This window comes from Syngnathoides biaculeatus, chromosome 15 (genome assembly GCF_019802595.1).
Source record: "Syngnathoides biaculeatus isolate LvHL_M chromosome 15, ASM1980259v1, whole genome shotgun sequence".
Classification (NCBI taxonomy): Eukaryota; Metazoa; Chordata; class Actinopteri; order Syngnathiformes; family Syngnathidae; genus Syngnathoides; species Syngnathoides biaculeatus.
The window spans coordinates 24,015,791-24,028,417 of NC_084654.1; the positions used below are offsets into that span (position 1 = coordinate 24,015,791).

General features: G+C 49.6%; 1 protein-coding gene across 3 annotated transcripts in view; it reads left to right on the forward strand.

The window, feature by feature from the left end:
- Positions 1 to 12,627, forward strand: part of plekhh1 (pleckstrin homology domain containing, family H (with MyTH4 domain) member 1) — a 32,437-nt gene that overhangs the window by 17,123 nt on the left and 2,687 nt on the right. For all 3 annotated transcript variants that reach the window (XM_061844246.1, XM_061844248.1, XM_061844247.1), the window contains 20 exons: positions 832 to 923; positions 2,570 to 2,720; positions 2,815 to 2,951; positions 3,699 to 3,809; positions 3,895 to 3,981; positions 4,587 to 4,748; positions 4,976 to 5,056; positions 6,164 to 6,346; positions 6,413 to 6,524; positions 6,845 to 6,957; positions 7,162 to 7,338; positions 7,422 to 7,519; positions 8,706 to 8,883; positions 9,002 to 9,157; positions 9,232 to 9,329; positions 11,543 to 11,684; positions 11,761 to 11,885; positions 12,028 to 12,157; positions 12,264 to 12,347; positions 12,427 to 12,573. In XM_061844246.1, the coding sequence (XP_061700230.1) occupies positions 832 to 923; positions 2,570 to 2,720; positions 2,815 to 2,951; positions 3,699 to 3,809; positions 3,895 to 3,981; positions 4,587 to 4,748; positions 4,976 to 5,056; positions 6,164 to 6,346; positions 6,413 to 6,524; positions 6,845 to 6,957; positions 7,162 to 7,338; positions 7,422 to 7,519; positions 8,706 to 8,883; positions 9,002 to 9,157; positions 9,232 to 9,329; positions 11,543 to 11,684; positions 11,761 to 11,885; positions 12,028 to 12,157; positions 12,264 to 12,347; positions 12,427 to 12,573 (2,564 nt within the window). The remainder of the gene's footprint in view (positions 1 to 831; positions 924 to 2,569; positions 2,721 to 2,814; positions 2,952 to 3,698; positions 3,810 to 3,894; positions 3,982 to 4,586; positions 4,749 to 4,975; positions 5,057 to 6,163; positions 6,347 to 6,412; positions 6,525 to 6,844; positions 6,958 to 7,161; positions 7,339 to 7,421; positions 7,520 to 8,705; positions 8,884 to 9,001; positions 9,158 to 9,231; positions 9,330 to 11,542; positions 11,685 to 11,760; positions 11,886 to 12,027; positions 12,158 to 12,263; positions 12,348 to 12,426; positions 12,574 to 12,627) is intronic.

Here is a 12,627-nt window from a genome sequence, read left to right on the forward strand (position 1 = left end):
GCTGGAGCCAATCCCGGCTGTCCCGGCTGGTCGCCAGCCAATCGCAGGACACATGAAGACAGACAACCAATCGCATTCACAATCACACCTTGGGGCAATTTTGTGTCTCCGATGAATATGAGATATGTTTTTGGGATGTGGGAAGAAACCGGAGTGCTCACCTGAAGGAAGCTCACCCGGGCACGGGGAAAACAGGCAAACTCTACAGAGGCGGGGCCGGGATTTGAACCCAGGTCCTCAGAACTGTGAGGCCAACGTTCCAACCAGTCCCCACTGTGCTGCCCAGATAATATTACAACATTGAAAAAACACAAGAATGTATAGAATATCATGCAACTTCAATTTCAGTGTGATAAAAAATAAATGCTAATACAGTAATTTAATATAATGTAAAATATTTAAATATACATTAAATACAAATGAAGTCAGGTCTCTAAAAACATATTTTCTTTCCAAATAAGTTCAATAAAAAATGATTTCACATTTTTAATCTATATTTAAGAAACTACTCACTTGGCTACTTGGCCCAGAACTCAGAAATGAATCAGGCAATAACTAAAACTCTTTTTTTTTTTTTTTTTTATGTTCAGGAAAGCAAGTTGGCTCAATCTGACATGACATGTAAAAAAATCATAGTACTGTACTTTATTTTTTTTTCCTCAAACATTACTTTAAACCTTTGCTGACTATAAAAATAATATAATATTATATAATAATAATATAATATAATAATAATCTTTTAGCATGAAAACATCTTTGTGTCAAAGAGGCTTGATTTGCTGCTGCGTTCACGAACCTTTTTTTTTTTTTTTTTTTTTTTCCCCGCTTCAGGGTCCGTCTCGCCACAGTGCCCGGCGGCCAGTCCGTTCGCGCAGTTGATGTACAAGAACATCAGCGTTCCGGTCTACACCGCGCTGAAAGGGGTCAGTCCCGTATTTCGTCTCTTTTAACGCCGTCGCCGTCCTTGCTCAGCTGTTATTGAGCCGAGGCGCATCAATTTTTTTACGCGAGAAAAATCTCACAGCGCAGTATACAGTATGTAAAGTGATTGGTCCCTGCCGCAAAAAAGAATTGATTGGTCATGAGAAGATCATAAAACATCAACACAATCATTCTAGCATGTTCACGAACACCCCCAAGTTACATAAACCGCATCGTTCAATTGTTCAACATAAACAAAGCAGGCTCATCAATAGACTGTTTCCGACCATGTGACTGCATCCGGGGCACGCGGCCATGTTGGATGGGTTCACTCCGTGGCTTTCGCATACAGGACTGACACAAATGTTCGTACGACTGTTAAAAGTGACGCATGATGGCAAAAAAAGACTTTGGAAAGTTATCGGGGCTCATCAGATGTTGTTTCAAGAAACCGTTACAACAGGAAGTGCGCTTTTGAGCGACAATGTCGACCCATACGCCTCGGAGAAACGCAAATGGAGCACACACATTTGGGGGTCGGTGACCTATCCAGACATCGTCACCTATCTCCTCTTCTCGGCAAGCGCTTATACCGTAGACCAACTAAAGAATTACAAAAGTCTGGAGGCCTACAAGCAATTCAGTTCAATGACTGGGTTCCCGCGTCTCCACACCGCTAAAGTTAGTGTACCCACACAATGCAATCGAAATATGTGCCGCGTGGTTACAGTCGGCGTTGTGTTAAATTATGTAGATTATACCAACAAAAGAGGTTTTCGTTTTTGTTACCGAGAGGGAGAGGTTGGACCGGGACGAGTCCCAAGTGGATCCCGCACCTCTTTCTCCTCTTCCACGGCTACATTTTTAACTCGACTCACGAAACAGCTAGCGGTGCGGTAACTCATTTTTGCAAGTTTATTATAGCGAAACAGAAAATACAGATTTTGGAGACATGCATTTCATTCACATGCGAGTATTATGTAGGCCCTTGGACCTAAAGAATACTTCCCCCTTCACAGAACTTCGTTATTGCTAAGTAGTTGTGAAATCCGAAAAGGTATCCAATACTTACCAAGAGCAAAATGCTCCGAGCAAACGCCGACTCGGCTGCTGGGTCGGCTCTGCTGATACGAGACAAGCCGCGGTTGTCGCCGTTTGGCCGCTAACTGCTCCGTTTTCTCGCACCGGTTCTGGTTTCGTTTGAGCGACCGATAACGTAGCGGCGCGACCCCGCTCATACGCCTTTCTCAAATGATTCCTGCTTAGTTACAGTTTCCAATTCAATCGCGATCGCGTTCTAAACCGGAAGGTCAGTCGAAAACAGTCTATTGTATTCGCGAGCATAGTGCGCTACTAAGGAATCCAGCTAGGTCAACTCCGCTAGCGATTAGTAGCTAACCGCGTTGGGCGAGAAGTAGAACATGAAGTACGTTTAAAAACATCTCAAATGCAGAATTTAATTACATTTAACGACAAGATAGCATCAAAGTAAGACTTTAATTGCTTAGTTAGCAACATGTGCAAATTCCGAACCACAAATATGCGGGGGTGGAGCGCGGATGCTAACAGGTGGATACGCGCAAGTCTGCCATCTAGTGGAAGCTCATTTAACCGCCATTGAGCTGAAAGGGAATGTCGGTGCGCTCAGAGAGCCACGCAGATCAGCGCGGCGCCTCTGCGGGACAACGACGACTCGGGTTCCGAAGACGACAGCGGCTCGCTGGCCAGCCTGCGGACCTCCGGGCTGGGTCCGGACAAGAGGGGCGGCGTCCCCGGCAGTCCCCGTGCTGTCAAGAGAGGTACGCTCGTCGGGATGGGGGTGGGGTGGGGGGGGGGGCAAGGGGCGGGGGTTTCGGTATCGCCCCATCACATACCGTCGTGCGTTCCTGCCAGGCGTGTCCGTGTCGTCCGTTAGCTCGGAGAGCGACTACGCCATCCCGCCCGACGCCTGCTCCCTGGACGGCGACTACTCGGAACCGGAACACAAAGTCCAGAGGACGTCGTCTTACTCCTGCGAGAGCCTCGGGCCCGTGAGTATTTATGTTTAAAAAAAAAAAAAGACACCGACCTAAATAAATAAAATAATAATAATAATAAATAAATAATATATCACAAGATTCAGGTGATAGTTACATTAAATACAAAATATAGACAGAATTAAATAAATATTCATAGAATAGAATACAAACTCAATATACAGTGAGCGAAATTTTAAATTTATATTTAAATCAAGTTCCAGAAGTGAATACAAATCTTAATATCACATTTAAATACAGATGTACATTTGTACAAATTAAAATGGAAAATGCAAATGTGTCTGCCTTTAAATGAAATGAAGATACAATTTTGAAAAAAAAAAAAAAGTACTACAATGAATATTATGATTACAATACAAAATTAATATAAAATTCTGATGTGAGAAGAATTGTAAATACAGATTAAATATGTAATAAAAACGGTGTAGCTAAATAAAAAAGATTTGAATAATATGTAAAATGTGAAAATATACATTTATAAAATGGAAAAAAGGAAATGCGATTAAATGAAGTGAAAATAACTGGAACTATCGTAATAGTAATTCCATTCAAAATTTAAAAAATGAATATCCAAATTAAATGAGTAAAAATTGTGGTATACAGAGAAAAAAAAATAAAAATGAAATTGAAATTGAGCTGAAAATGCAAATAAGTGTTAAGATAGAGAGAACAAATCATTAATAATGACTAAATGTACATTGATGACAATATCTTTTTGAATACGATTGTCGTTGCGTTCAGGAGACGCTGGAGAAAAGCGGCTACCTGCTGAAGATGAGCAGTCAGGTGAAGGCCTGGAAGCGCCGCTGGTTCATCCTCAGGAACGGCGAGATCCTCTACTACAAGTCTCCCGTCAGTCCCGCCCCTGCGGAAAACTCCCGCGAAAGTCGTAATAATAATAATAATGATGAAAACTTGCGTGCGGCGACGCTTCCAGAGCGACGTCATCAGGAAACCGCAAGGTCAGCTTGAGCTCAACTCGTCTTGCCGAATTGTGCGCGGAGAAGAAACGCAGACCTTCCAGGTAAGTTTTCTTGCGTTTCCGAAATCCCACGACGCCTCCGGCCCTTCGCCACGCGTCGCCTTTAATAACAAACAATAAGCGTTTGTTTTGATTTTTTTTTTTTTTTTTCGTGTTTTTAACGTGTGGAACTAGTCTGACTGTGTTTACACAACAGAAACATTTCAAAAGGTTTGGAAATCATTTGCTCATTTTCATCACAAAACTCTAAATACAGAAAAAACAATTCTAATTAGAAACAAAACTTTTTCAGTATTTTTTTTGTTTCAGTATTTTTTATTTTAAAAAAAAAGAATAAAAGTTTTTTTTTTCTTAAATGATAAAAAAAAAATAAAACAAAATGTTGACACAAAATGTTTCTGGATTTTGTAAATCTAGGAAATGAACCACAAAAAAAAGCTTTTTTTTTTTTCATCCAGACAACAACAACAAAATATAATAATAATAAATAAAAACAACAAAAATCTAAAAAAAATCAGTTCACAAAAAAATCACCCAAAAAAATGTATGAGCACTCTTTTTTTTTTTTTTCCATGCTAAAATACATAACGCGAGTTTCCTGTAATTTTCCTCTCGCCGCTCAAAGTGCTGATGTCGTTTTTTTCCAGTTGATCACGGAGAAGAAGACCTTGTACCTGACGGCGGATTCGCCCAACATCCTGGAGGAGTGGATCCGGGTCTTGCAGAACCTCCTGAAAGTTCAGGCCAGCAGCCCGCTCAGCGTGGAGCTGACCTCGGCCAAGCCCGCCGTCACGGGCTGGCTCACCAAGGTTCAGAAATACAAATAAAAAAGATTAAAAGATTGCTCTGCGCTTCAGAAATTGGAGAAGGTGGAAAAATGGAAACATGGAGAAAAGAAAATTTGGAAATATAAAAAAAAAAAAAAAAAATGTTATGAGAATCCTGAAAAAAGAACCCCACCTCTGTTTTTAGGATTAACAATAAGAAAATATGATATTTAGTGTATATAAGCAGTGTATTCTTTCTTCCTCCACAGGTCAAACACGGACATTCCAAGCTGGTGTGGTGCTGTTTAGTTGGAAAGGTCTTCTACTACTATCGCAACCCAGAGGACAAAGTACTTTATTACACTTTATTCTCCACCCACTCCCCCTTTGTAGCAGTCCGCTTCCCCCTCGACGCTCAATCCATCGTTTGATGGATTCATCAAATTAATACAGAACAATCTATTGGATGCGGTGCCTTAGAAACGTTTTACGACTGTCCGCCTGTCTTATTTTTGCGATGGTCCGGTCCAAATCAGGTTCAGCCGGACAGCGCAAAAAGGTTAAAAACTAGCATTAACAAGTAGTCAACTAGATAACTTGGAACACTTCGGCTAGCTCCATCTGCTACCATGCTAACAGTACTCATGTACAGTGAAAACTCTCTTCTCGAACGTCTCCGTTCTCGAACAAATCGGTTTTCTAACGAAAATTTCCAGATTTTTTTGCTTCAGTTTTCGAAGGAAAATCGGTTCTCGAACGCCTGCCACAAAACTCGGAAAAATCACAACGCGCGCGGCCCGACCAGCCGTCCCACGACGCGATTTTTTTATCGTAAATTCGAACGCACCGTGAAAAAATCTGGAAAGAACATCACGCGCGTGGCCTGACCAGCTGACCCAGGATGCGATTTTTTTTTTATTGTAAATTTGAAAACACAGCGAAAAAAACCCTGAAATAGCATAACGCGCGTGACCCGACCAGCTGTCCCACGACGCGATTTTTTTATCGTAAATTCGAACGCACCGTGAAAAAAAAATCTGGGAATAACATCATGACCGTGGCTTGACCAGCTGACCCAGGACGCAAATTTTTTATTGTAAATTTGAAAACACCGCGAAAAAAAACTTGGAAATAGCATAACGCGCGCGCCCCGAACAGCTGACCCACGACGCGCGTTGTTATCGTGTAAAACACGGCCTTCGTACGCAGACGTGGAAAATATCGACTCGGTTTTCGAACAAATCGCTTCTCGAACCGCCTTCTGGAACGGATCGTGGTCGAGAACTGAGGTTGTTTGTTTTGAACGTAGGTTAGCTAGTTAGCTAGCATGAACCTTGAGAAGCCAGAGCTAATAGCTTCCTTTGAATTCCCCCCCCCCCCAAAAAAAAAAAAAAAAAAACATTTCACAAACTGCTAACATGGTAGCATGCTAACAATCTTAACTGCCTCCGCTTCAGCTGCCCCTGGGCCAGCTGCAGCTGCGCTCGGCGTCCGTGCAGGAAGTGGACCGTTCGTGCGACTCGGACGAGGACTACGAGGCGGGCGTCCGCGGCGGCTTCCTGTCGTCGCACTGCACCCTGGCGGTCAAGCCCGGCGACCAGAGCCCCTCGTACCTCCTCGTCCGCACCAAACAGGAAAAGGTCGGTTCCCCGCGACTCGTAGCCTCCGACGCATCGTCCGAATGCTAACGGCGCCGTCGCCGACAGGACGCGTGGCTGTACCACTTGTGCGTGGCGGCGGGCGGCGGCGCCAACCTGAAGGTGGGCACCGAGTGCGAGCAGCTGATCGGCAGGCTGCTGGACGCGGATGGAGATGCGGGTGAGCGGCGTGCGAAATTTCTACCTGCCAGATTTATTTCAGCGTAACAGGATATTGTGTTGTAAAGAATAAATAACCAAGGCACAATGATATATTTGTTGCCTCAGAAAGACAAAATGGTTTGGTTGCCTGCACAATTCCCGATTGTTGCTATAAATGGACGGCCATTGAGTCAGCCTTGAGTTATTTTCACGTCTGAAGCCGGCAGACGGTGTTTACAACCGCGTCTCGCACTTGCTGTCAGCTCGCGGAGGGTCCAACTGCCAATCATTTTGCGCCGTTTTCTTTTTTTTTTTTTTTTTTGAATTGCTTTTTCCCAGAATGCAGCCTGTGGCAGAGCGACGCGTTGAGCTTCTCCAAGGAAGGTCTGCGCTCGCCGCTCACCACGCTGCCGTCGGACGCCCTGCAGACGGAGGCGCTCAAGCTCTTCAAGGTGCAGGGCCAAAAATGTCCTCCCGTATGATCGAATAGCGCACATTGATGTATAATTATGTATTTGGGACGCTTCTCCACACACACACACACACACACACACCCACGCACATAAAAGGGAAAAAAAAAATCCTTGCACTTTGCTGCCCCCTGCTGGAGGCCGCCTGTAAGAACGTTTGCTTTGCCCCTTGTGTGTCGCGTGCAGTCGTGCCAGCTGTTCATCAACGTGCTGCTGGAGTCTCCCAGCGTGGACTACCACACGTCGCTGGCGCAGAACGCGCTGCAGGTGTGCCTGTCGCACCCGGAGCTGCACAACGAGATGTACTGCCAGCTCATCAAGCAGACCAACCGCCGCACGCCCCACAACTACTCCGTCACGCAGGTCGGCGGCTTTCGACGCGACGTCTGTGACCGCCTCCACCTCCTTGATGTGAATTACCGCTGGGGGTGTTGTTTACTTTTAAGTGCTGGCAGCTGCTGTCGTTGTGCGTGGCTCTCTTCCTCCCCCAGCAGCACTTCCTCTGGTACCTCAGGCAGCACCTGCACCGAAACGCCGACCCCAGGTGAGACGCGTCACGTCAACGCGGTGGGCGTCCACCGGGGGTCTCTTCCTTTTATGGTCGTAGGAAATCCACTCTTCCCCAGTAAGGGCCAGGCCCAGTGGCGGCTGGCCAGTAGAGGGCGCTTGGCCGCCACCCCAGTAAGGGCCAGGCCCGGTGGCGGCTGGCCAGTAGAGGGCGCTTGGCCGCCGCCCCAGTAAAGGCCAGGCCCGGTGGCGGCTGGCCAGTAGAGGGCGCTTGGCTGCCGCCCCAGTAAAGGCCAGGCCCGGTTGTGCCTGGCCAGTAGAGGGCGCTTGGCCGCCGCCCCAGTAAAGGCCAGGCCCGGTGGCGGCTGGCCAGTAGAGGGCGCTTGGCCGCCGCCCCAGTGAGGGCCAGGCCCGGTGGCGGCTGGCCAGTAGATGGCGCTTGGCCGCCGCCCCAGTAAAGGCCAGGCCCAGTGGCGGCTGGCCAGTAGAGGGCGCTTGGCCGCTGCCCCAGTAAGGGCCAGGCCCGGTGGCGGCTGGCCAGTAGAGGGCGCTTGGCCGCTGCCCCAGTAAGGGCCAGGCCCGGTGGCGGCTGGCCAGTCGAGGGCGCTTGGCCGCCGCCCCAGTAAAGGCCAGGCCCGGTGGCGACTGGTTAATAGAGGGCGCTTGGCCGCCGCCCCAGTAAAGGCCAGGCCCGGTGGCGGCTGGCCAGTAGAGGGCGCTTGGCCGCCGCCCCAGTAAAGGCCAGGCCCGGTGGCGGCTGGCCAGTAGAGGGCGCTTGGCCGCCGCCCCAGTAAGGGCCAGGCCCGGTGGCGGCTGGCCAGTAGAGGGCGCTTGGCCGCCGCCCCAGTAAAGGCCAGGCCCGGTGGCGGCTGGCCAGTAGAGGGCGCTTGGCCGCCGCCCCAGTAAAGGCCAGGCCCGGTGGCGGCTGGCCAGTAGAGGGCGCTTGGCCGCCGCCCCAGTAAAGGCCAGGCCCGGTGGCGGCTGGCCAATAGATGGCGCTTGGCCGCCGCCCCAGTAAAGGCCAGGCCCGGTGGCGGCTGGTTAATAGAGGGCGCTTGGCCGCCGCCCCACCGCTGCCGAGTCACCTTGAATCGGACAGAAGTCAAAAAATGGAATATTAGAATGAAAATATTGACTGAAAATCTAAGGATTACCACTGGAAAGGCAGCGCTTGCTCCCATTTTCCGCATGCGTTTCCCAAGGCCTTTCTCGGTTTCTTGCAGTAGCGACGTGGGCAAGTACGCGGTGTACTGCCAGCGCTCCGTGGAGCGAACGCTGCGCAACGGCGAGCGGGAGGCCAAACCGTCGCGCATGGAGATCGTCTCCATCCTGCTGAGAAACCCCTACCACCACTCGCTGCCCTTCAGCATCCCCGTGCACTTTATGAACAACACTTACCAGGTCAGTACCGGAACTCCGGTCCAGTTCTCTTCAGCTTTTTGCGGACTCAAGTCTCGTGAAATGCGAACTTTGCAAGCGCCCGCACTCCGTTTTTTTTTTTTTTTGGGTTGTCCGGCAGGTGGTGGGTTTTGACGGGTCCGCCACGGTGGAGGAGTTCCTGAACACGCTGAACCAGAGGATCGGCATGCGCAGTCCTCAGCTGTCCGGCTTCGCCCTCTTCACCGACGACCCGTCCGGAAAAGACTCGGAGCACTGCTTGCCGCCCGCCGCCAAGGTGACCCCGAACGGACTCGTAGAAATCACGCCACGCCCGAGTCACTCGCAAGTTTTTGTTTTCCCCCTGGGCAGATTTGCGACGTTATTTCCAAGTGGGAGCAGGCCCTGAAGGAGATTCACCCGGGCAAGAACGAAGCCACGCGGATCCTACGACTGACTTACAAGAAGCGGTACCGCCCGTTGCGCCTCAACTTCCCTTCGCGGTTCACTTCCTGTCCGACGTGGGAACAGGAAATCTGAATATTCGGGCATTTTATATCAATATTGAAAAATCTGATACTCTGGACTTAAAATTATATCAAACCTGTTGCAAATTTGCAACCCCTGCCCAGAAATCATGAAAAATATATTTTTTTCAATATTCCCATTATAAAATAATGATTACATTTTTTTCCCACTCACATTATTAGTAATTCAATGAAAGCATCAAATGCAATAATCACATTGTTGTATATTTTTAGTTTTTCTCATGTTTTTCCAAAATCATTGACAAATGAGGTTGTCATTATTAAAAATATGTACAGTGTATATTTGAAATTAAGAATGGCGTATGTGGCGGGACGGTGACGCCACTAGTTCGGGCGATGGCTTCACAGTTGTGAGGACCCGGGGTTCGAATCCCGGCCCTTTCTGTGTGGGGTTTGCGTGTCCTCTCCCCGTGTCTGCCTGGCTTTTTTCCGGGTGTGCACTCGGGTTTCCTCCCGCAACCCGAAAAACAAGCAACATTAATTGTGCGCTCTAAATTGCCCCAAGGTGAGTTGGTGTGACTGTTGTCTGTCTCCACGTGCCCTGTGATTGGCTGGCAACCAGCTCGGGGTGTAGTCTGCCTTTTGCCAGAAGCTAGCTGGGATAGCCTCCAGCTTTCCCACGACCCTTGTGAGGATAAGCGGCTTGGATCATGATATGACATTTATATGATTCCACTCACATTATTAGTCATTAAATGAAAGCATAAAATGCAGTAATCACATTGTTTTATATTCTTAGTTTTTCTAATATTTTTCCCAAACCATTGACAAATGACGTTATTATTAAAAATATGTACATTGTATATTTTTAATTAAGAATGATGGATGTGGCGGGACGGTGGCGCAACTAGTTAGAGCGTTGGCCTCACAGTTGTGAGGACCGGGGTTTGAATCCCGGCCCTTTGTGTGTGGGGTTTGCGTGTTCTCCCCCTGTCCCTGCGTGGCTTTTTTCCGGTTCCCACCCACATCCCAAAAACAAGCAACATGAATTGGACACTCTAAATTGCCCCAAGGTGTGATTGTGCGTGCGATTGGTTGTTTGTCCCTGTGTGCCCTGCGATTGGTTGGCAACCTGTTCAGGGTGTACCCCGTCTCCTGCCCAATTACAGCTGGGACAGCCTCCAGCTTTCCCACAACCCTTGTGAGGATAAGCGGCAAAGAAAACGGATGGATGGATGGATGAGCTGTATGGCGGGACGGTGGCGCAACTAGTTAGAGCGTTGGCCTCAGAGTTGTGAGGACCGGGGTTTGAATCCCGGCCCTTTGTGTGTGGGGTTTGCGTGTTCTCCCCCTGTCCCTGCGTGGCTTTTTTCCGGTTCCCACCCACATCCCAAAAACAAGCAACATGAATTGGACACTCTAAATTGCCCCAAGGTGTGATTGTGCGTGCGATTGGTTGTTTGCCCCTGTGTGCCCTGCGATTGGCTGGCAACCTGTTCAGGGTGTACCCCGTCTCCTGCCCAATTACAGCTGGGACAGCCTCCAGCTTTCCCACAACCCTTGTGAGGATAAGCGGCAAAGAAAACGGATGGATGGATGGATGAGCTGTATGGCGGGACGGTGGCGCAACTAGTTAGAGCGTTGGCCTCACAGTTGTGAGGACCGGGGTTTGAATCCCGGCCCTTTGTGTGTGGGGTTTGCGTGTTCTCCCCCTGTCCCTGCGTGGCTTTTTTCCGGTTCCCACCCACATCCCAAAAACAAGCAACATGAATTGGACACTCTAAATTGCCCCAAGGTCTGATTGTGCGTGCGATTGGTTGTTTGTCCCTGTGTGCCCTGCGATTGGCTGGCAACCTGTTCAGGGTGTACCCCGTCTCCTGCCCAATTACAGCTGGGATAGCCTCCAGCTTTCCCACAACCCTTGTGAGGATAAGCGGCAAAGAAAACGGATGGATGGATGAGCTGTATGGCGGGACGGTGGCGCAACGAGCTAGCGCGTTGGCCTCACTGTTGTGAGGACCGGGTTTCGAACCTTCTGTGTGGAGTTTGCTTTTTGAAGAAAAATCTAATAATGTGAGGATAAGCGGCTCAGAAAATGTATCGGTAGCTTCATGGCAACCTGGATGACAGTAAAGGTGACACCGGCATGGAAAGAGGAGTTCAGAACCTTCCGTTTGGTGGCTCCGCCCCCGCAGGCTTTGCTTCCGCTCTCAGGCCAAAGGCGAGACGGAGCGGGAGCGCCTCCTGCTGGCCCACCAGGTGAACGACAACGTGCAGGAGGGCCGCTTCCCCGTCAACAAGGAGCTGGCGCTGGAGGTGGCCGCCCTCATGGCGCAGGTCCCCACAACCGCGGAAAGAAAACGGGCCCGTCCGTCTGAGCGACGCTCGATGTAGAACGATGCGTGTTTTGAAGGTGGAGTACGGCGATCTGGAGCGAACCAGCGCTCAACCCAAATCCCACCTGATGCTGCTCCCGCAGGCGCTGGAGCGCTTCTACCCCAAACGCTACAAGCGCAACTGCGGCGCCGAGCAGCTCAGGTCAGTCCCGACGTTTTCCCTCCGCCGGAAACTTACAACATATCAGATGAAACGACTGTCTGTCCATTTTTCAAAGTTAAGAACGACTGCGCCAGGCGCGATCCGTTCCCAAACTCAAAGTCGCCGTTTTGCTCCCTTTCAGAGACCTCGGCGAGCGTTTGGCGGCCAAGTGGTCCACGCTCCGCGGCTGCGGCGCCGCCGACTGCGTGAGAATCTACCTGACGGTGGCCCGCAGGTGGCCCCTCTTCGGGGCCAAACTCTTCAGCGTCAAGGTTTGGACCGTTTCCTCACCTCTTGGACTTGCGCGGGCTCTGTACCTAGCGAAACAATTTCGGAATATTTGTGAACTGATATTTTTTCACGCGGTCGCCTTTGCAGGCGGTGCCCCCCGTCCCGTCCGAGCAGGGCCCGGCCTGGCTGGCGGTCAACGAGGACGGGCTCTTCGTGCTGGACTACGCCATGGTCGCTTTCTGAACGCCTAGAAAATCGCTAGCCGGGTCCTTTTGCCTTTTTTATGTTTTTTTTTTTTTTTTTTTTTTAGCAAACGCTGTCCTCGCACCCGTACCAGTCGGTGGTCACCTTCGGCGGCTGTTGCGACGACTTCGTGCTGGTCACCAGCCAGCAGAAGGAGCCCGGCGGCGGCAAGGCGAGCGCGGAGAAGCTGCTGTTCGCCATGGCCAAACCGAAGGTGACCTTTCCCGAAAAATTCTTTATCATTATCCAAAGTGCGACCGTGTACGCT